The 24,434-nt window shown below is 37.4% G+C and overlaps 1 protein-coding gene across 2 annotated transcripts; it reads left to right on the top strand.

Moving 5' to 3' along the window:
* Positions 1 to 704: 704 nt before the first annotated feature.
* wls (Wnt ligand secretion mediator) lies at positions 705 to 20,358 on the top strand. 2 transcript variants are annotated; one of them, XM_073853464.1, is made up of 12 exons: positions 705 to 992; positions 3,882 to 4,151; positions 9,655 to 9,779; positions 9,892 to 10,053; positions 12,389 to 12,525; positions 14,122 to 14,290; positions 15,322 to 15,419; positions 15,538 to 15,601; positions 15,788 to 15,931; positions 17,352 to 17,435; positions 17,678 to 17,831; positions 19,450 to 20,358. In XM_073853464.1, the coding sequence occupies exons 1-12, from the start codon at positions 887 to 889 to the stop codon at positions 19,557 to 19,559; spliced, it is 1,623 nt and encodes a 540-aa protein (XP_073709565.1). In that variant the 5' UTR covers positions 705 to 886; the 3' UTR covers positions 19,560 to 20,358. The 2 variants fall into 2 exon arrangements, with proteins under 2 accessions (XP_073709565.1, XP_055058599.2); XM_055202624.2 differs by having other exon boundaries at positions 706 to 992; positions 19,447 to 20,358.
* The last annotated feature ends 4,076 nt before the right edge of the window (positions 20,359 to 24,434 follow it).

Here is a 24,434-nt window from a genome sequence, read left to right as displayed (position 1 = left end):
TACTCATTATGAGAATAGGAACAACCCTTTTCGACCGTGCGCTTGGCGCACAAACCATTTTTCCCCTCGTTAAATTATTAAAAGTGGATTCGGACATGCCCGTTTTGACCGCGCGCTTTAGACAATGCGCTTAGATTGTTAAAATAGGGCCCAATATTATCTAGTGGACAGAGTACAACTCTCTGAGGGTGGAAACTATGGTAATGCAGGACTGTAAGTGGGCCGGTTTATTAATGTGACCTCACATTGATAAGAGATTCAAAACGACATGTCTATTGAGACTGCTTTGGGATTAAAAAACATAGAGCAGGTGGATTTTTTTCCTCGTAGGGTGGTTGTGTTCACACTGCCAACACACTTTCGGTCCAAACACCTTGTAAAACTGGATTTTGCATAATAGGTGTCCTTTAAAAACAGGAAATTATGTTGTGTATTAAAGGAATACACAAAGGTTATAAGTATAGCTCTGCAATGAGCAAGCACTAAAAACCTTGAGTTTTGTTCTAGTTTAGTTAAATTGTACTTTTTAAGCTTATAGTTGTTTTTTCATTATTGTTAAACGACATGTAGGATACTTAGAAATTGTAAACAAAATAGCCAAAAGCTAAGCATAGAGAGAAGATAAACAATGAATCTTTGCTAAAGTTCTGCCCCCCCGGTCCTCCGTGACGTCACCTGCCGTCTTTTCGGATGCAGGGAGGGTCATGTGATAATTCCCGATAGTTCCCTACCAGGAGCTCAACGCAGGCTGCTCGCTAGTGTTTGAGACGCAGCCCCGTCTCGCGCTCTCAATCTCGGATAGCGCACTGGTTCACCTGGATGCCGTGATTTTGCTCTTCTTTCCACTTTATCTTATCGCACCGCCAAAAGAGACTTTGCTTTGAAAATGGCAGGCGCTATTATAGAGAACATGAGCACCAAAAAGTTGGTGATCGTGGGAGTCATTTTGCTTTTATTCCAGGCGTTCTTCTTTATGGTCGGAGGATTGATTGGTGAGTAGTTTTACAAATCCGCCTAGGTACACGCATAGTTAATGTCTTAAACATTGCTTAGTGCATGTTACTGGACCTATCCAGGAGGATTAGTTTCTAACAAAAAGAATGTTACTTAACAAGACCCAATGAGAAGCCGCGTGTTGGAGTGAAAAGTTGAGGAATTGCTTTGTTACAGTAGTGAGTAGTGTCAAAGATGGGCGCTTATTTTCACCCGCGTCGACTGCAGGCTTTGTGCTTTCACGTTCCGCTTGTATGTGTAAGTTTTGAAGTCGATCATGTGGATTTTTGCTCTCTACTTTTGGGTCTTGGTGCATCTGGTTTGTCCCGGGTCCAAGATCATGCCTTGAGGAAACGAGGCGGAGAACAATCTAGGCTTTCCTAAACCCACTTAAGCCTGAATTTGACCATGAAGAGTTTGAGGCTCGGTATTGTTTACACCAAGTAAATACCGACAGTCACATTCTAGTGCCGCGATTGTATTCGCGCCAGGTTTGTGCACACTTGTTAAAAATAGGTTCTTTGTCTATCTGTATAGTTCCTTAAAGAGCCTTTCTGTTACACAAAAAGGAAAAAAAATGTTATTTTAAGAACCTGACTGAAAGATTCTTGGGGAACCGAAAATATTTATTCTGTGACATCACTGCTAAGACCCCTTTTAGCACCTTTAAGAGTGTATTATTTTAAGTTTGCTGATTAAACAGTTTATTTACCAACTTATTTTTAGTGTTTCAATTGGTATTCAAGTTTTTTTTATTGTACATCGGTACAATGAAATTCATATTTTGTTAATTTTTGAGTATCAACTTGTGTATAGGCTCTTGCAAACTTTAGTTGGCTAATTTTAGTTCAATGAATTGATCAGGTAGATTTTTGGATATTCTAGTGCCAGTACACTTCACATTGGTCAATAAAGGGTTAAGAGGTACATCTCTAAAACTTTTCTTTGATCTTACATTTGAACCGACAATAAACCCTCCCCCTCTCTCCTGTGCCTTCTCTTATCTCTACCCAAAGGCTCTCCTCCTCCCAAATTTGTGCTCCCATACATCCCCCCTTGACAAACACCTTAATTTAGTTGTGTTTGCTGTTTTAAGATATAGCTGTCAGAAAATTCCCCCCATCTTGTGTCTTGAATATCTTTTTCCATGTAACATTTTCCATTTGACACCTAAGAAAACTGTTTCATTTGTTTCCAGTTAAGAAACATGCACACATGTTATGTAAAAATATATATTTTTTGTTTAAAAGTTAAAATGACCGCTTATAAACAAGTTAGTTTTGGCTCTGCTCGTCTGAGATTGATTTAATGAAGCAGGATTCCTTTGTGTTTGCCCGCTGACTGGTGGCTGTCAGGGTAATTGAGCAGACACGCGCTGTTCCTCTGTTATTGGACATCTTGAACGAGACATGAGGTCACCGGGCTGAAAGGCCACAATTATTTTGCATTGGAGTTTTGAAGAGTGTTTGTTCCCAGGATTGTGGGTCAATGAATAATTGAACTTTAGTATAGCTAATTTATTTAGTTTGCTTGTTTTTTTTTTGGACATTTACTGGAGTTGCAACACACATCTATTTATTTACAAGAAATATTTATTTCATGCTATTGCCTTTGAATTAAATCCTATTTCCCTATTGATTACTACACAGCTTACTTAGACTCTTTGTATAGAATTGGTTGTATTGCTTGAAAACACTTGAGATCTGTCTTTAAATGAACCTGGTTAATGTCCTCAAGCCATAGGCTGGTTCGCATTATCTCTAACTTCCTGGTCATTTACAAACTTCAGATGTCCTTACTGAGCCAGGAAGGGTTTTGTTAACTCGCACTTAAACTACCACCATCAGATTCCTGAATAACAGAGGAAACATGTCCTTACTGTCTCATGCTAATGATCCCCTCATTGTAAGGCTGTGTCACTTTTATACTTTACGAGTCTTGTATTAGTTTTATTAGCCTTTCTGTCTCATTGCTCATGTTACGCCTTTTCAATGATTTTTTCTTACAGAAAGCATTGTTTTGGTTCACTTTATGTAGGCTACAAACAGCTTAATTTATAAAACATGAGCATGTAAGTAGTAGTTCATATATCATATTTTGAAAAGTTTTTTCATTAAAGGAATAGTCCATTTTCTTAAAAGAAAAATCCAGATAATTTACTCACCACCATGTCATCCAAAATGTTGACGCCTCTCTCTGTTCAGTCGAGAAGAAATTATGTTTTTTGAGGAAAACATTGCAGGATTTTTCTCATTTTAATGGACTTTAATAGAGCCCAACATTTAATACATAACTCGCTGGACCGGACCTAGACGAAAAGTTGTGGTTTAAAAGAGCATATTTTTTATCTTTCTTGTCAAAAATGACAATCGTTTCGCTTGATAAGACCCTTATGCCTCGTTTGGGATTGTTTATAGTCCTTTGAAACTCTGTTGAAAACAACTGTTACGTGTTGAGTTAAGTGTTAAGTGTTGTTGTCCATTAAAGTCCATTAAAATGAAAAAAATCCTGCAATGTTTTCCTCAAGAAACATAATTTCTTATCGACTGAACAAAGAAAGACATCAACATTTTGGATGACATGGTGGTGAGAAAAGAAAAATCCAGATAATTTAAAGAAAATTGAATATTCCTTTATGAACACATATGATTTGTAAACAGTTTATAGAGAAATTTGTTCTATGATGTTTTTCAATTTGGCATTTGATTTAAAAATGTGAACATTGTGACTCATTGATGCGACTCAAAGTTCACAAAATTGGCATATCTTATTTAGGTGAAAACTCATTTCAGATCGATTGTGTTGTGTTTGTTATATCCTGCTTGTGCACTGACATATGTGAACTAATACACACTCACATTTTTGTATTTTTATATTTGTCTCTGCAGCTCCGAGTCCCACTACAGCCATCGACTACCTGGCCACCAAATGCGTGGAGAATGCGAAAACCAAGGGCCCCAGTTGGTTCATGCCTTGGGGCCCTGACCAGTGCAATAAGATTAAAGACTTTGATGAGGCCACGGCCAAGAGAATCGAAGCCAATAATATTGTGTTTGCAGTCCACATTCCCTTTGCCAACCAAGAGATGAGTCCCTGGTTCCAGTTTATTCTGATGATCCTCCAGTTTGAAATTGCTTTCCAAACGCAAAACCCAATTGGTGAGTGTTTTTGATTATAGTGTCACTCGTGTAGTATGACTATATTGCTTATAAGCTTAAGTAACATTGCTATTATCCTCCTGAGAGCACTGAAGGGGATGCATGAACACCCAGAGGAATTTCCCATTCTATTCACCCAAAAGTAGATTGGATTTCTCACATGCTGTGAGAGGACTAAAAATGATGGATGGTCTGTTTTCTCTTTGTTGTGACTGAAGCCCTGTGGCACCTTAATACGGATTTAGTCAACATGCAGGTAGGGGGGAACTTCACAAGGCTTTGACTCAGACAATTGGAGGATAATAATTAGAAGTGAAACCTGCCATTTGGTTTCAGTGGCCACGTTTACATGACAGCAGTGTAGTAAAAAAACGAATGTTATTCCTTATGCGTTTTTGAAAAGTTTTATATACACACGACAAAACGATCCACATTCACATGGATCACAAAAACAACAAAAAACACTGAATAGCGCATGCCAGGCTAGTAGTTGGCAATGTCATTTTGTATAACGTAGGGATGTATAATGATTAATCGCGATTGTTTACATCATATATGTGTATAATAACTTGTGTATATATATATACAGTCTTGTTCAAAACAACAGCAGTACAATGTGACCAACCAGAACAATCAAGGTTTTCAGCACATTCTCCATTGCCATGTGGCAAACAAGCCACCAGCAGGTTCAGCAGATTCCCAGAAAACAAATGAGACCCAGCATTCATGATATGCACGCTCTTAAGGCTGTGCAATTGGGCAATTAGTTGAAAGGGGTGTGTTCAAAAAAATAGCAGTGTGGCATTCAATCACTGAGGTCATCAATTTTGTGAAGAAACAGGTGTAAATCAGGTGGCCCCTATTTAAGGATGAAGCCAACACTTGTTGAACATGCATTTGAAAGCTGAGGAAAAAGGGTCGTTCAAGACATTGTTCAGAAGAACAGCGTACTTTGATTAAAACGTTGATTGGAGAGGGGAAAACCTATAAAGAGGTGCAAAAAATGATAGGCTGTTCAGCTAAAATGATCTCCAATGCCTTAAAATGGAGAGCAAAACCAGAGAGACGTGGAAGAAAACGGAAGACAACCATCAAAATGGATAGAAGAATAACCAGAATGGCAAAGGCTCAGCCAATGATCACCTCCAGGATGATCAAAGACAGTCTGGAGTTACCTGTAAGTACTGTGACAGTTAGAAGACGTCTGTGTGAAGCTAATCTATTTTCAAGAATCCCCCGCAAAGTCCCTCTGTTAAAAAAAAGGCATGTGCAGAAGAGGTTACAATTTGCCAAAGAACACACCAACTGGCCTAAAGAGAAATGTAGGAACATTTTGTGGACTGATGAGAGTAAAATTGTTCTTTTTGGGTCCAAGGGCCACAGGCAGTTTGTGAGACGACCCCCAAACTCTGAATTCAAGCCACAGTACACAGTGAAGACAGTGAAGCATGGAGATGCAAGCATCATGATATGGGCATGTTTCTCCTACTATGGTGTTGGGCCTATTTATCGCATACCAGGGATCATGGATCAGTTTGCATATGTTAAAATACTTGAAAAGGTCATGTTGCCCTATGCTGAAGAGGACATGCCCTTGAAATGGTAGTTTCAACAAGACAATGACCCAAAACACACTAGTAAACGGGCAAAGTCTTGGTTCCAAACCAACAAAATTAATGTTATGGAGTGGCCAGCCCAATCTCCAGACCTTAATCCAATTGAGAACTTGTGGGGTGATATCAAAAATGCTGTAAAACCAAGAAATGTGAATGAATTGTGGAATGTTGTTAAAGAATCATGGAGTGGAATAACAGCTGAGAGGTGCCACAAGTTGGTTGACTCCATGCCACACAGATGTCAAGCAGTTTTAAAAAACTGTGGTCATACAACTAAATATTAGTTTAGTGATTCACAGGATTGCTAAATCCCAGAAAAAAAATGTTTGTACAAAATAGTTTTGAGTTTGTACAGTCAAAGGTAGACACTGCTGTTTTTTTGAACACACCCCTTTCAACTAATTGCCCAATTGCGCAGCCTTGGGAGCGTGCATGTCATGGATGCTGGGTCTTGTTTGTTTTCTGAGAATCTACTGAACCTACTGGTAACTTGTTTGCCATGTAGCAATAAAAAATATACTAAAAACCTTGATTATTCTGGTTAGTCACATTGTACTGCTATTATTTTGAACAAGACTGTATATATAATGCACACACATGCATGTATATATTTAAGTGTGTATATATATTTGTATATATAATTTATATTATTTATAAATACTTAAAATATAAATATATTTTTTTTCTTAAAATTATACATGCATGTGTGCATATTTATATATACATAATTATTATACACAGTTTACACACATATATGATGTAAACAAAAACTTTTATTCTGCTATAGATTAATCAGGATTAATTGTTATGCATCCCTAGTATAACGCTTTCCGATAGACTGAACACACATTCGCGTGACGCCAGTTTGTTTTACAGATTTGCCGTTTTGTATTAAACGTAGAAATTATAACGTGTCTTATTTAAAAATGTGCACTTTAAAACCAAAAGTTTTTAAAATGTGAATTTTCAGGACTCAAATGTCATTGCTATAGCCCGAAGCGCATAAAAAGTTTCTAGATTTTGGTTGAAAACGTTGTGTAAGTTTGTGTTTTTTTGTGGAGTGCTTGTAGGTTTCAGCACTTTAAAATTTGTTTCATCTATTTGTATTTCATCTTACTAAGTACATGCATGTGTTTCAACTTGAAGGCTTTCGTGTGGACCTGCGTAGTATTGTTGCCATTCAATATCGTCTGGCTGTGGGAGGGTGGTGCTCTGGAACGTCTCCAAGTTTGCTCTTTCAAAGGAGGATTAAGCGGATAACACTGGCCGCTAATGAAGAGCCATTGTTGAGCTAGAGCAGTATGGGAAAGTGATCGGAACGTCGGCTCCTTCCAGCAACAGGAGGGCTTTTGCTGGCTATTCATGTCTTGAGAAATGTGGGAGGAGTTCTTAACGCATTAAATGCTAGTGTAGACGCTGCCGTGGTTCTGCCGTAATCTTCCCCACCCCAAAGCACATGTTTGTGCAGAAACTATAAAAAAAAACAGGTGCACTTAAAATGACACACTTTAAATGCACTTTATTAGTCTTTACCACTCACATATTTTTGTACTTGAAGACACTTTTTGTACTGTTTAAAGTACTGCGGCAGGTTTTGGACTATGTTTACCCAAAGGAGCCTCCTCAGCCAGATGTTAGATGTTTGCCACAAGCCTGTGATCCTCTGCCAGCTGTTTATCTCTGCGCAGTCTGTTCCCCGAGCAAATTCTTACTCTCTTCTACTAAGGTCATAGCTGGGATTTATTTAACACTCAACATTTACTCAACAATACGTTTTCGGAGTGTCATGTGTGTTCCTTGTGTTTTCATAATATGCGTTACTTGAACCATGTGCATCACGTGTATTCAAGGTAAGTGCCTGCTGCACACGCGTCAAAACCGTTTATGATAGAGAGGCGCTAACATTTGCAAAATACACGCAAGACACTCCCTTAACAGTAAACTCTGATTACACATGAGATTATGCGAGTATCTGGCAAACGCGAGCGTCTCTTTTATCATAAACCCTTTAGATGCGTCTGCAGCAGGCCCTTATTTTGACAAGACACGTGATGCACATAGGATCCCTCGACGCGCAGAACACATATTTTAAAATTACAAATCATACTTGATGGCTACATACATGTTGTACATCGAGCGCCCTCGAAAAAAGAAGTCACCTGCCGCCACTGCAACTTAGAATTAAATTAGGCATACTAATTCATATAAACAATTACATAGATTAACTGGAGCAGATTTTAGATATGCATTTTTTTAGGGCTGTCAAAAGATTAATCGTGATTAATTGCATACAAAATAAAAGTTTGTGTTTACATAACATATTTGTGTGTGCATTGTGTGTAATTATTGTGTATATATACACACATACATGTATACATTTAAGAAATATGTTATTTATGAATAATTAAAAAAATGTATATAATAAAAAAAGTATATGTTTCTTAAACACATAAATGCATGTATGTGAGTATTTATATATACGGAGTAATTGCACAGAGTGCACACACATATATTGTGCAAAGATAAACTTTTATTTTGAATCCGATTAATTGTGATTAATCTTTTGATCACCCTAAGTTTCTTATTTTCATGGTGTAAAGCTTTACATATGTGGCACCGTCTGTGAGATTAAGAGACATCAAAGTTGGATTTCATCTGAATTTCTTCCGGTGTAATTCTTTCTACAAGACTAATACCTCTGTATACCTAAGTGAGAACAAAATTTTTCTTATGGTGAGCTTCAATGTTTCATATTCAATGGGGTGCCATTGGTTCTTGCTTTCAGTGTCTCTTTGGTTAAAGCGGCACAGTTTGGCCCGTCTCCAGCAATAACACAGCTGTTGAAATGGCTTAGTCGCCCGGGTGATGTGTGCAGCGCCCTGCTGGAATGTTTGTCTGTGCTAAGCTGACATTCAAAGCTTTTTGGCACAGCCGGGTGTAAGTGGGGGCCATCGCAGACACACCAGAGGAGAAGAAGAGAACAGGGCTAATAATGTCTGCCGCTCTCTCTCTCTCTCTCTTTTCCTCGTGCTCCTCCTCCCCCTGTAAAGCTCAGACTTCTATGTGCAGGAATTCTCTTTAGTGCTCTCCAGCTTGTTTCATAACACGACAAGGATCTTTTTAGGGAGGTGAAGTGGAACACACAGGGCTGTGCGAAGCGATCTAAAACATGGGCCCCTTTTTCAGCTATCGCTGCTTTTCCGAATCCCAGTAGATGCATGAATGTTTAACAATGCAGCAATCTCTCACAACATTAATCTTTTTCCATGAGTTAAACAAAACTACCTGCTGGAGTTTACAGAGTGCTTTGGCTGCTTTGCGTGTGAGGTTATGATGAATTGGAAACGGGTGTCCATATACTAAATGACTCATGGGTTACCTTGTGCTACATTTAGCCACACTATGATGACAAAAGAGTTATTCATGAGGCTGGTATGAGCTATCATTTCACACGTCTGTTTGACCTTTTCTATAGAAATCAGGCACTCATTTTATTACACATGAATGATGTCCTAAAGTCATTTACTCATCCCCATATCATTCTTGAACCTGTATGCTTTTATTTTTTCTGTGGAGCATGTGGAAAATCTTATGGTAGTGGATTTGTGTTACCAGCACAGAAGGTAATGCGTTCACAGTAATAAAATGTATACCTTGTAATGCATATGAATAAACGTACCGTAACATAGAGAATTGACATTTTTGTGCAATCTGTGCCTTACTGTAATTAATATCATTGTTTGTCTTTGTTCTCGGTGTAGTCTGTATATAAATGTGATTATTTTGATGTGCATGCAATTTAATGCAGCAAATGTTTCTGGTTATAGTGTTTTGTATTTTTCTAATAATCCAATCTGAAGCAAGTATATGTGTGTGTTTGGGTGCAGATAAAGATGCTTTGGTTACAATGGACCTTCGACTGGCCTATAGGGATGATCTTTTGAGTGAATGGACTGAGATGGCCCGTTCCACCGAGCATCGCAAACTGAAGTGCAATTTCACCAAATCCATGGTAAACACTAAATTTATGTGGCCTTGTTTTTTCAAAATCAATAATGTACTTGCATGTGAAGTAGTACAACTTGGTAGCACCTGGATTTACCCAAAACGGTTTTAATTCTCAGACTCCAGAGAATAATGGGCGCTACTATGATTGTGACCTATTGCCTTTTATGGAGGTTGGCAGCGTTTCCCATAAATACTATCTTGTCAACATCAGACTCCCCGTGAGCGAACGCAAAAAAGTCAACATCGGGATTGGGGAAATCAAAGACATCCGACTTGTGGTGAGTCCTTTAACTGTACTAATGTGTTAGATTGGATTTCAGTTTGCGTTAAAAGATTTTGGCCCTGTCCTGGTTCGTCCTGATGTAATGTAATAGTGATATACAAAATGTATAGATTGAATGCATTGTAAGTCGCTTTGAATAAAAGTCAAATGCATGAATGTACAGCACTGTGCAAACGTCCTAGGCCACCACCACCAGACTTGTTGCTTTAGAAGTTTTTATGTCCATCCATATTTATTTTTCAATCTGTTTTATTAAGATACAAACAGAAAATACAGGAAACATGTACACATTTTTTTTTAATTTTCAGGACTAAATGTCTTCTTTAGGCATCACCTGTGTTTAGTGTGACCTCTCTTGGCACTAAACACATCTTGAGCGTTTTTGAGCAGAATGAAGGAAAAAGACTAATTTCTTTAAAATTAGAAATTAGGATTTATTTTTAATTAGGTTTAAGAGATCCTGCAGTTTCCTGCTATTGCTCAAGTGGAAGGGGAGTTTACCCTAAAAACTTGACACATCAGTTTACATTTTTATACAGTTTTTAACCCTCATAAGCCCATATTTTCCTATATATGCTACAGTTCCCTGGGGGTAAAAATGACCCCATGAATTAAAAGGGTTATTACAAAAAATATATACATTTTTAATGATACAAATAATATATAATTTTTTTATTTACTTCCCATCTATACAATAATTGTTTTGGGAGATAAGAAGTACTTTTGTACCTGTTTACCACTCAATTCTTCAACTACACCATTAGCTTGCCTGTAAAATAGCAATTTTTTATGAAAAATTCACATAAATTATGATCTAAATTTGATTTAAATTGTTTTTAGATTTTGATCTAGATGTTATGTGTTGAATTCGACCATTTAGTGTTTAAAAAAAACAGTTTTATGGTTACAGTTTAGGAAATAAATCACTTTGACCAGCAGATGCCCATAGAGACCCATCCATTTTACTGGATGTGGCCAACTGCTCAGAATCACTACTTTAGTGAAACATTTTGTGAATTTATGTTTATATAAACATTAGAAAGGTCATTAAAAATAAAAATGATTTCAAATAGTATAATTTTTTGTAGTTTTTGATGCATTTTGAAATGTCTGTTTTTACAAAATGCCACAGAAATTTGATTAAATGTAAGTGTGTTTGTTTGTGTGTGTGTGTGTGCGCACGTGGGTGCGTGTGTGTTTGTGACTTTGTCTTTTTGTGTGTGTCTGTGTCTTATGTGTGTGCAAGTTTTACTGTGTGTGTGTGTGTGTGTGAGTCTGTGTGCGTGTGTTTGTGCGTGTGTGCATTTTACATCTTTGTTTTGCATCTGTGGCTGTTTTTTGCCAAATTCTGTAAAAAATGCTCTCTGTGGCAGTCATACCTTTGTGTGTTTGTATGTGTGATTGAGCATGTCTTTTATATATTGCATTTGTGCTCTAGTACCAGGCCTACATTTCTGTGTCAAAATTTTCTGATTTATTCTGGATGCATTGATTTTATTTGATGAACAACATGAAAAATATAATTTTTTTTGCATTTCCCATTCATTTCAATTGGGGTCATTTTTACCCCCAAAGTGCCTCTTTTGGTGAATATTTTTTACACCTCTTTAGAACCACCGAATCAAGCCCATTTTTTTATATGAATCTTGACAGATAATCTGGAAAAGTCACAAAATCTTATTCCACTGAGATAAAGGGAACCATGTTTTTTAACTACATAAAAGTGGCTTTGGGGTAAGATTGACCTCAAGGGACTTATTAGGTTTAATACTATATACACATTTACTTTATTTTCTGGATGTCTTCATTCAAAGAGACTGAAAAACAATCATATATGATCACTATAACATTGCAAAAACAACAAATCTAATTCTGGCATGGTGGCCTAAGACTTTTGCACAGTACTGTATATGTCATGTAAATGTTATAATTTGCACGTGTTTCTGGACAAGGTGGTGGTTTTACAAACACCAAGAACTGAAGACATCTGGACCACGTCATCTTTTGATTCTCGTTGGTGTTTAGGTTGAAGTTTAGCTACTGTGCCCTTATGCACTGAATGTTCAGCCAACAAAACTATTCAGCCAGAAAAAAAATCTTTCTCAGGCACTTTAAAATGCTTTTACACTGCCAACATGTTTAGTTGCTATTTGATCATGTCATTAGAACCATTATTGTTTGTCGAAATCTATTTGGTCTTTCCACTTATTCGTCCAAACCCTGAAAAGGCTTTTATTGCTACTTTCGGACTAATAGCTTTGGTTGCCAAACATTCGGTGCATCCCCACTTAATGTGTTTGTCTTGACTTCATTTTCATGCTTCTTTCCAGGGCATTCATCAGAACGGTGGCTTCACAAAGGTGTGGTTTGCTATGAAGACGTTTCTCACTCCCAGCATCCTCATAATCATGATCTGGTACTGGAAGAGAATCACCCAAATGACCAGACCACCAGTCCTGCTGGAAAAGTAAGGCTTTGCTCCTCTGTATCTTTCTTGGACAAACTAAAACCGAGCTGCTAAGTCAGAAGTAGCAAAAAAAATGAGTGGAATGTTTGTTGGGTTTTAATGGTTTGCTGAAAAGAGGAATTGAAAAGCTCAGATGGAAAACCCTCTAAGTGCATCTGATATGTTGTCTTGTAAATCAACATTTTCTATCAGACTCTAATGGCTTCTGCCAACAAAGCTGTATTTCTAAATGGCCTGAGAGTGGAATTAAGTGGATTTGAAGTATTTGATGAACATATAATATGTACCAAAAGCGTTTGTTTTGAATCATCATTTCATTTTTTTGGAGGTGGCATTTAGTGGCTTTGCATCTGAGCTACTCAATTATAGATGTAAGTGATAGCCACATACACACACATGAGATACATGATTATGCCGTTCATTTAACACAGTTTGTTAGACATTCAAATAATGTATCATGTACCAAACAATGTCATGTAAGATAAAACTGATTGTCTAAGATGTTTAGGAGAAAATGTGAGTGGTGGTCCTTGATCTTGTATCCTCTTTACAAACGAAACGCATCCATCTGTCCCACATTCTGTTTGGGCACTAGTGGTCCCAGAAGACCAGATGCTCTCAAGTCATTCACTGGATGATTATTTTTTCATGTTGTAAAAGCTTTGCTGAGCTGACTTCTGCAAATAAGAACGCTTTTTATATCTCAGAAAAAAATCCAGGCTCCCTGTTGGCTGTTCTTTTTTTGGAATGATGCCTGAATAAAGTTTAATGCCAGTGGAGCTGACAGAGACCATAACCCTGCAAACATAAGAGCTACACAGGTCTCCAGGGAATAGCTTATTTTAGTTGTGGATGCTAGCATGCTAGCTTCTGGTGCATTTGATTTTTCTCTAATTCTTCAGGTTTTTTAAAATGGCAGTTTGTGGCTTTGTTGAAATCTGGTAGCACTGATACAAATGCTCCTTCGTACCCTTGCTTGAGTTGAACTCGCATGGCATTCCCAGCATTCCAACACAATATGGTCTCTATCTGCCCTCATGTTTAACATGCAGAAACGATCTGGCAGGATGGAATGTGATTCAGGCTTTTGAAGTCAGATGTGCCTCCTCAGCTCAGTCTCACCAATTAGCTTGTCCTGGCATGCATGATTTTAAACACTAGAGAACAAAGAAGAGAATACCCAGCAAGCAATGGCCATCATTTAGATTAATTGTATAAAGTTCAGCTATGAGTAACCCACTTCTAACCAAAATCAACCTGAATTTGGTTACATGTAGTTTTGCCAAAATAACTTGGATGTATGATATTTTATCATAAAGCAAAGTTAACAATGATTAGGGTGATTGGTTTATTTATTCTATGATTAGACTTCTGATAGATTTAGACTGCTTTAGCCTAGACATATGGGCTGTGTTTGGACGATTATTAGATGTATTTTAATGCGAAATTGCTTGATGGTTAGTGCTAAATCTTTTTGACCTTTATTAATGTTTCTTATGTTCTCCTCACATAGGTTGTTATTAAACTGACCAAGAGCTCTCATATTCATTATAATGCTTGCTAGGATGAAGAACTTATGTTTTGTGATTCTTTCAGGATTATTTTTGCTCTGGGAATATCTATGACCTTCATCAATATTCCTGTGGAATGGTTCTCAGTTGGTTTTGACTGGACCTGGATGCTGTTGTTTGGTGACATCCGTCAGGGCATCTTCTACGCCATGCTGCTTTCCTTCTGGATCGTCTTCTGTGGAGAACATCTCATGGTACAATCACTCTGTGACATCTGAATATACTGTACACATGTCCGTTCACTGGTTCTGTGGATGTTTTTAAGATCAGGTGTCCACATCCCATCCTTAAAGGACAAGTTCGGTATTTTACACTTAAAGCCCTGTTTTTAGATTGTTTATGATGAAATGGAACGGTTTTGAGGACATGTGTACAATTTTGGGTGTTTGTTCTACTACCTCCCACCTCTACAATGGCTGCATAGCTGCACTAGAACAATCCTTCCTAAAATGCATTAAACTGTCGTTTACAAAGACGTGAAATTCACAGAGTGATCAGGGGTGTTCACTGATATGCTAACACAAAAACGCTGCAAAGGACGCATTCCAACAGGTTTTATCATAGTTTTTTTTGTCCAACTCCATTGACTTGTAGTAGATGTGCTGTGAGGTACGGTATTACTCCGCGCCGGGAACGTTGTTTGTATTCTTGCAATTGGCAAAGGCGGATTATGCCACCAACTGGGCTGGAGTGTCTATTATTCAAGTTCTCAGCAGAAGAATGTACGGGTGTGAGGCGTTTGGAAAAATAGGTCAACAAGTTTACAACGAATGGTAAAAAACATGTTGGAGGGCATCTTTTGCAGCGATTTTTGTGTGAGCATATCAGTAAACACCCCTGACCACTCGGTGGGTGTCACGTCTTTGTGAACGAAAGTTTGGTGCATTTTGGGAGGGATTGTTCCTGTGCACCTGTGCAGCCATATTTGTGGAGGTGGGAGGTGAAGGAACAAATCCCGAAAATTCTTGGGCCAGCATCATGTGTCCAAATTTCAGTCAAGACCGTTCCATTTCATCATAAACAATTATTAATTTGATCCAAATAAGCATTTTTATGGTGATTGCAGTTTTTGCAATACTGTTTGGTGCCACTAGTGGCTGTGAAATGACACTGCAGCTTTTTAAAGTTGCAAACAAACTTATAGTAAACTGAGCAACTTGGCTTATTCAAAATGTAACCTAGTAACTTTATACTACCTTGTTGTTGTGTTGTTTTCTTCTTCAAGGACCAGACTGAGAGAAACCGCATCTCTGTGTACTGGAAACAGGTTGGACCCATTGTGTTTGGCTCCTTCTGTCTCTTCATTTTTGACATGTGTGAGAGGTGAGATGATGTTGAGATGCTCACAAAAAATCTTGTCATTGGCGTTTGTCTTTGGGATGTGATTAGCTGATTGATGCTGTTGGGTTCTTCCTGATTAACAAAAAACTATTTTTTACAGAGGGGTACAGCTGAAAAACCCTTTCTTCAGTATTTGGGCATCAGATGTTGGGACTGAGCTGGCTGTATCCTTAAAAAATGGGCTACTGGGTGTTTTTGCTCTTAACCACTGTGAATTGTTCCCCTAAAATGTTTTAATTATTTGCTACTCTGGAGAAATTTGCTGATTTAAGGCAACATAACTGTGCTGTACTGTAATTTCAACACAATGAAAATGACCAAACTATCTACCTTGACTGAGGTTGATGCAGATGGCCTTCATCGTTGTGGCGGGAATCTGTGCATGTCTCTACTTTCTGCTCTTGTGCTTTATGGTGTATCAAGTGTTCAGAAATGTTAGTGGAAAAAGGTCATCCCTGCCTGCTATGACGAAGGCTCGTCGGCTGCACTATGAGGTAATGTGTAAACCTTTATATAAAATTAACAAATCTAGATACCAATAACATCTTGATATTTATCCACCTGTTTCTTGACGTAAATGTGGGCGTTGCCATCTTTGAGCTTTCCTGTTTATGACTTCCGGTGAGCCACTAAAGCTAATGGTAGTCTATTGCGAAGGACACAAGTGTGCCGTTTTGACTGGCTGTTTAATGTTTATTATGAAATCCAGGAAGACCGACATAATTTGTGCAGTTAGGGGTTGCCATAATAGCTAATAAAAACGCAGTAAATCTCTACAAAACATTTGTTTTAACCATAATACATGCACAAGAACTGAATGTGTATGTTGCGGACATACACGCATGATCTGTATTTACAAATCCATCCAGTAAAACCTTTCATAGAAACTGCCAGTAAACAATAAATACAATAATTGTTTAAAAACAACTAATATTATGCTGATTTATTTATTCTGCTACTATATATTATTACAAAAATGTGATTTCAGTACAGAATATATACGACATAATTTGGTTAATGTTTATTATAGTTCCTAATGTGTTTGTGCATACTTTTGTTATGTTTTAAATGAAAAAGCAAATACTTTAAAAAGTAAGCAAATAATTTCGTAAGGTCATGTCTCCACCTAGTGCGTAAGAAGCGATGTAATAATATTTTCATAAAACGAAAACATTACTCAATACATGTAGTACTTTAATATGTTTATTACTGTGCATTCAGACCGCCACCGGCGAGAGCGTCAATAAAAGCTCTGGCTGCCCTGACAACGACGCTAAAGAGAAGTTGTAGTGGACGGTCTGACGCTCGAATGCGTTCTCTGAACTCCTCTCAGTCGGAGGATTCCGCCTTCTGATTGGTTGCCGGTGAACATTTCCGCCTTCCGATTGGTTGCCGCCGAACCGCGTCATATCTCATTACCATAAAGTTGAGCTGATTTCAACTCTCCTCGACGCTCACGCTGTGCATGACGCGCCGCGCCGGCTATCATTGAAAACGAATGACTTCCGGCCACTTTGACGCTCTCGCTGGTGGCGGTCTGAATGCACAGTTATGGTTCGTTCAAATAACTTACGATGTGTTGAATGAGAAAGATTCTGCTGACTGTGTCACCATAAACAAGTCCATTAAAAATCGGCATTTTAAAAAAAACTCACACCAAAGGGACATTTGTGACTTTTTAAACCAGCCCCTGAAAAGGTTCAAAGCAGAGGAAGAGAAATACGTCACATCACTTATTTTCGCGTTTGAGAAAAAGGTGGATAAGAACATCAAGCCTTGTAGGTTATAAAAACGACAATAAAAAATGTTCACCACAAGTGAACTTATAGTTAATAGCTTTGTTTTTGTTCACATTATGAATTATTATAAATATTTAGTCAATAATATAGTGTTCATTTCTCATCTTTAATTTAGGGCCTGATCTTCCGCTTTAAGTTCCTGATGTTGGTCACGCTGGCATGTGCTGCTATGACTGTCATTTTCTTCATCATAAGTCAGGTATGCATCTGTCCACTTGTTTTTTTTACATAAAATTTCATAAGTATAGATGGATATTTCAATATTATTCATCAGACTTTTTTCCCTTTTCTTTAACAACTATATGCTTTATTTTTATGAAGAAAATATAAAATGAATGTCTTTGCTCTAAAGGAAAGTCTCAAGAGCCAAACTAGCAGTGATTTAAGATGGCGTTGTTTGTGTTAAACCTCAATGAGCTAATTTGTGTTGTTTTGTGATAGGTGAATGAGGGCCACTGGCAGTGGGGAGGGCACACGGTTCAAGTCAACAGTGCATTCTTCACTGGCATTTATGGCATGTGGAATCTCTATGTGTTTGCCCTCATGTTTCTGTACGCACCATCTCACAAACGTTATGGGGATGAACAGTCAAGCGGTAAGACTCCTGCTGAGACTTCACACACATATATACTTTTATACTGACAACTTGTGCACTTGAATATTTGTAAAATAGTTTTTTGTTGAGTGATCATATTGCTTTTGTTACTGTAGCAGTCATAAATGTAGCATAAGCCAAACAATCTCATTGTTGCAGTTTAGTCATTTTAATAGGAATGGTAATAATAACTTACAAATCGTTTTTTACATCTGGTACTTTTTTCTTGATGTATCTCTGGTTTCTAACTAATGGTGTAACACATGCTCTACATATTTTTTGCTGTGGGAGACAAAAATGAACCCTGCCTATAATGGCTTGAAAATTATTTGGTTTTTAGGCAAACTAGAATCCGCGTAGTAAGGCACACCCTATAACCATTCAGTTTTAAAAACAGATGCATGATTCATGGGCTTTTTAATGCGAAATGCGTATGTAGTACTTTCACAAACTCTTTTATTATGCTGCATACAAAATTACATCTTAATTAAAATAACTTTTTTTTATTGTTAATACCTGCAATTTTTAAACAGTGCTTTGACTCCGGAATGCTGATTTGTGTCTTCTGCACATAAAAATGACAAACGGTACAGCAAAGACATTTACTTAGCAACACATTAAAGTTCAGTTTGTGTTAAGACAAGCTCATTTCAGACAGTGATCTCTTGATGCCAGGAAAGGGAGGGGCTTATGTTTTTTCCTGTGGGGAAATAGGCCTCTTTGGCGACTGTGGGTGTTTCTAATGTAGACCAGGCTTCCTACCAAAACTGGTGTAATGAAAACCATCTATCTCAGTCTTGACGTCATGTTTGAAACTTTCTGTACTGTTTTCTTGCCCAAATGGCATTCAGTTTTATTAGACCATTCCAGAGCTGGATCCTCAAAGATTGCTTCTTTTTGTATCTTGGACTATTTTATACTTTGTTTTATGGGTTTTAAACTGTTTTAATGTCTGAAGGCTCTATGCGCCATGTGGCCATTAACTTGCGTGATTGGATGAGTCTCCAAATCTCCAAATTGGTGACATTTTCCAGGCGTCGTAAAAATAATTTTTATTACACTGCTTATTGATCACAGATGGGCTGTCAGTCTACTTAATTCTGTTATTTTAATACAAGTATTTAATTTATACGCTGAAAGTATGTTTGGTAAAACAGGTATTCTTTTTTTCATGCTGTTTATTGGTTTGTGTCATCTTGAATGCCATAGTCTGAGGTATAATAAGCAGTACAGGATTGTTCTCGTTGAACTTTATTTGTTTCTCCTACTAAAGCGTTGTTGCTGATCTTGGGATACTACTAGTCTACATTTCAATGAGGAAATATTGCATACTTCAGGAATTATTACAAAGAGTGGTTAGTTTAACATAAGTACAAATTATAAGGCGTCTGGAGTTCGCTTTAAAACCATAATACGTTACACTTTGTTTTGGCGCACAGAAAATCTTTTGGTTTCTTGTTTGGTATGCTAGATTCTTTATCCACCATTTTCATATCTGTAATAACATGTTTGTTTTGCATTAGCATACTTAAACTTTACATCATGGGGCCTGGTATTCCTATTATGTCATAATTAATTGTTAGTGTTGATTAACATCTTTCTTTTCCATTTACAGTAGATGATCAGGGTGGAAACACCAGTGAGGACACTCAGCTCACCACCACCATCACACACGTGGATCGACCTACAGAGCTTTACAAAATGATTGGAAAGCAAGCTCAAGAGTAGAAATCAAGACTTCTTATACCCTTTGGGTGCACTGTGCGGTCCCCCTAATTTCAAACAAAAATGTATAGCCCCTTTCTGACAGACTGACAGGTGACATGAGTTGTTACGTGACCTATTGCATTGATGTTCAGACAAAGAGCCGCTGCGTGTGCAGTGCTGTACATCCTGTAGGTGGTGGGAAAATTAAGCAGACTGCAGGAACCGTTATTTCCAAGGAGCAATGCAAAGTATTTCTAAAATTATGGAGAAGATGGAAACAAGGTCTGTTTTTTTATAATGCAGCAACAAGTTATTATCTTGTATTTAATATATAAATAGTTGTTTCTCTTTGATTTTGCCTTTTTTGAAAGTAATTTGTATTGCAAACAGCAATGCAAAAGGCGTTGTCTCTGTCAACATACAGTACTGTATAGGTATAGATGATTCTGTTCCTCATCAGACTTCTTTAAACACTCCCGACCAAATGTAAACACACACAGGGAACCCATAACACAAATGACTGAGTTCAAAGGTCTCCCTGAACATTGTTTTGAACTTAAGATACAAATAGATAGATTCAGGTTCTCATAGCCTGAATGGCAAACACTACATTCATTATGTTACAATGTAGAGATATATTTTTTATAAAGTGCTTATTTTCATCGGTATGAAAGCATTAGCTGTGTATCACTGTGTTGTAAAAAAAAGTATTTCGAATTTGTACAATTGTATTACATGTGGAATCTAGGGTTTTGTTTGTCATGCTTTTTATGCTCATTTAAAATAATAAAAAATACTGTTTAGGTCTGTTTGCATAATAGAGGTTTTTGCAGTACAGAGTCGTATTCCTTAAATGACACACTTGTTGATTGTAAGACAAAGTGGAACCTTACATTACAAGTTAATATTTATAATTTTTTTTTATTTATTATGATTTTTATCAATGTTTACTTATGCAAACTTCAGATAAGATTTAATGCATTTGTAACAAACAAAGACACGCAGCATTATTCAATTTATGCGTCCTGCCTTATGAATGTTTGTTTGCCCAATTTAGTCCTACATAGCATTAATGTCCTTTACTAAAACACAACATTATCCTTGCCAACACAATTTAATGCTTAGTATGCTGCAGTTCTAGTCCATCTATGCAACACAGGCAGCCTTTCAGTTTATCTCAGCCTCAAAAAGCTCTTGCGGTTTTCTTTGATCAGGTGCAGGCAAGTGCTCCAATGTTGTAATTTTAAAAAATTATAATTTTTTATATGTATTAGTTATGGAGGAATTTAATACATACAGTAGTGTACTGAGTATATTAAACCAATCATTTAATATGTAAACCAAACATTTCTATGGGTTTTAAAAGTGGACCATTAATTTTATTGAACCATATAGTTTCAGGGAAATCATTAATACATTCGCTTTACTTGGACTGTAAAACCGTGGTACTGTAAATAGACAATAATCACAATGACAAATTCCTGGCAACCAGATAATCTGCAGTATACTAGACAATAAGATGATAATCTTAGCTGTCTGTCTATAGCTAGGGACCCTCAACAAACACCCCAGGGTCCTCAAGAGAACTTAAAAAGTATTAAAAATAAGACAAACTTTATTCAAATAAGTGTTTTCTTAGTGTTTGGGCAGAAATTGAGAGTGGGATTAGCTTCAAATATTGTTATGGGCAATAGGAGGGTCTTGAAGTCAAAAAGGTTGAGATACATCGGTCTGTAGCTAGTAAAGGTGAAAGATGTATTGTTCTCAGGGTCACAGAAAGAGGGCGCCTGAATTAAGGAGAAATGGGGGTGAAAAACAATCTGCGCGTCTTCTCTGAGGAGACATAGATATCATATAGAAGACTAGATGCCCTATTGGCCGCTGGGGACTGAGAAATACGGCGGCCATCTTAAACCGGTACTCCTAGTTTCGTTGCATGGCAGCAGATAAGATGCCAGAGCACTGTGGAGCATTTTCCTGTTCTAATCGGCGGACGATCGCAAATAGAGCCCGGAGGATTATTTTCACAAGTACTTTTTAACATTGCGGTACTATTGGTTGTATTTTGTGAATAGAATATTACCAGAAAATTGAGAAAGAGCCAGGATTATTGATTTTACTGTACTGAAATCGTAGCCAGCTAACGTTCGCTAGGCTTACTGCACCAGCCGCTGTTCACCCTGCAAGGAGAGGTGGGGTAAAGTAAAGTAATAATTACAAGAGTGTATCTGTTGTGAGTATTGTGTGTAAGGCGCTATATAAATGTGTATTATTAGTATTATTATTATAAGGTGCTGTGAGCTGCGTGATCCGCCGAGCTTTAAAAAGCTAAGATGTCAACAGGAACAGAGGATGTTTTCCTTCGTAGGGAGGACATTGAGGAGACTCGGTTTGGAATCGACAACTATCAGTCTGACTCGTTGTCACTGGTTGTGTCTGTGTTTTTAAAGATAAGGCTCCACCATGTTGCCAAACTCACCTCTCTTGAACTACAGAAAGGGAGCACGGGAAAGAAGCTCTGGAAAACAGTCCTCTTTCAGGGGTGTGTGTGCGTGCGTGCGTGCGTGTGGGGGGAGGGGGGGTTTACAAATCATTTTAAATTGTTTCTTCACCTTATTAAAAAGTCTTATTTTACTGCATAATCTGTTTCTGCATGTTTGTCATATTTATCGTGTGTGAGTTATAAAATATCTTATATCCTACACCACATATTTGGATTTTGGACTCACTTTATATCAGAATATTTAATTACTGTTTAGTGAATATTCATTCATTCCTACTATGAACATTAAGTGGCGCTGTCCACATTAGTGTTTGTAACACTAATATTCTGAGCCTAAATCTTGACAAACTATATATTTTTGGAAAGCTCAAAGAGTATAATTTTCATATTTCATTACCATTTGGGGAAAATTATGACATAGTGGGAGTCTGTTTCTAAAAATGTTACGGGCCCACAGGTAGGCCAAATTTGTTTTTGCATGTAACACTAAAACCCTAATCTAAACCTAAAAAATCATGGCAAGCTAGATATCATTGGAAAGCTCTCAGAATGTAGTTTTAATATTTCAAAATCTTTTTGCATGAATAATAATGCGGTGACAGTAATTTATTAGTTTGTGAGTATACAAGAGTATAAGAGTATGTGGCAAAATCTAGTGGCAGTTGTTGGGAAAACCATTAAAATTGTGACACAAACATAATTTTTTGTGATTTTAACTTGAAATTTGGATCACAACTACTTGAGACTTATTGCTTCATGTTAACATTATTTATTGTGTGAAACATTAACTTTTATGTACTTTTATTTATAAATTAATATGTTACTGCATTATTTTATATATTAAAATAAAGGTAAACGGCTATAAAAATATTTATATTTAATATTTTTACTTTCTAACTCATTTGTGAAAAACCCTAAATTGTCTTCTTTAAAACAAGACCAAGATTAGGTTTCTAGCCCAAAGAATCCCAGAGAAATATTCATTTAAAGATGTACATCGCATTGTCACCCTCCACTCAAACGGAATTTGCGGCACATAAGGGGTTAAAATACGCCGAACCATGTGTCCTGTATCATAGCTCCATGAATGACCTTTGCAGCAAAAAACCCCGCGTGAAAATCTGTTCGGTATTCACTGAGATATGATTAATTAAATGCGCTGATAGCTCAATCCACCAGTCATCCAGATTACACTGAGTGGAGCGGGTGACCGATCTAAGATGGCGGCCCCATATCTCGCCGCGCCAGTAGGCAGTAGCGGTCGATAGGGCGTCTACCTATATGATGTCTATGTGAGGAGACACTCCTCGCTGCAGCAGACTGTAGCGCCGTGACATCACGTGACGTCAGGTATGTTCTACGCATAGACATAATATACGTGGACACCACGTAGACTGAGCTGCCTATTGGAGCTGACGTATCGCGCGGCCGCCATCTTGGATGGGTCTCCAGTGCGCTCCCTTGCATTCATTTCTAATGAGGAATAATCATAACTTCCCTAATTTTTACCGGATTTTCACACGGTTTGAGTTGTTATAAGCGGCAGATATTTAGTTATGATACAGGACGCTGTCACACATTAAAAAATACTGCTTTCATGCTAAAATACTTTGTATTATGCTCTTTAAGTATGGCATATTGACACTACTTAAGTATTTTACTTTCTACATAAAAGTACATTTTCAAGTATCTGTATTTTATCAGTGTTTTTCTTTGAAAAAAATATATTCCAAAGCATATTATCATAATTTTTACTCCACTACAATTCATAATTTCAAGTTTTTGGTTTATATTTAATATTTAAGTACATTAAACATCTACTTTTTTACTTTTACTTAAAAAGTAATTTAGTACTTTTACTCAAGAAAAGTACAAGTACACAATTTTTATGTAATTTTTACGTAATTAGGTATTTTATGTAATTAGGTATTAAATTAATTTTAATATGAAATATAGCTGCAAGCAGCGATGGCGGGCCCTCGCACGTTATTTTTCCGCTACACGGTGCGTCCGAGAAAACGATGCACGGTGGGCAAGGGCCTCAAGTGGGTAAATATCAGTGGGCTATTTAATGTTGTTACTGACCCATTTGGGGACTGTAGGTAAAAGAAACCCCACATTTTAGACAAACGGGGGGGAGGGGGGGGGTGGCTAGTCAGCCACTAAATAGACACGCCTTTATCTGACCTTTTTGTCAACACTTAACTGCCAACAACTCTGATGTGTGTGCCAAATTTAAAGTTAATCCAAACACGCCAAGAGCCTTAAAAAAGTCTTAAATAAAAGTAAAGTTTGACGCGTTGCCATGGGAACAGCGTTCGAGATATCAAAAATCCCTTCGCAATTTATCATCTACAATGTCTCAGCATCATGTTGACCACTTTTGGTGTCAA

Source organism: Misgurnus anguillicaudatus, chromosome 2 (genome assembly GCF_027580225.2).
Source record: "Misgurnus anguillicaudatus chromosome 2, ASM2758022v2, whole genome shotgun sequence".
In the NCBI taxonomy this organism is placed as follows: domain Eukaryota; kingdom Metazoa; phylum Chordata; class Actinopteri; order Cypriniformes; family Cobitidae; genus Misgurnus; species Misgurnus anguillicaudatus.
Note: the sequence above shows the minus strand (reverse complement) of the source record. Positions and strands in the feature narration are given on the sequence as shown.

What these genes read in the sequence shown, in the direction of transcription:
- wls (XM_055202624.2), top strand. Translation starts at nt 887, where the DNA reads ATGGCAGGCGCTATTATAGAGAACATGAGCACCAAAAAGTTGGTGATC. An exon ending in TCTGTGGAGAACATCTCATG is followed by an intron (nt 14,291 to 15,321) that starts GTACAATCACTC and finishes TTCTTCTTCAAG; the next exon opens with GACCAGACTGAGAGAAACCG. An exon ending in TTTTCTTCATCATAAGTCAG is followed by an intron (nt 17,436 to 17,677) that starts GTATGCATCTGT and finishes GTTTTGTGATAG; the next exon opens with GTGAATGAGGGCCACTGGCA.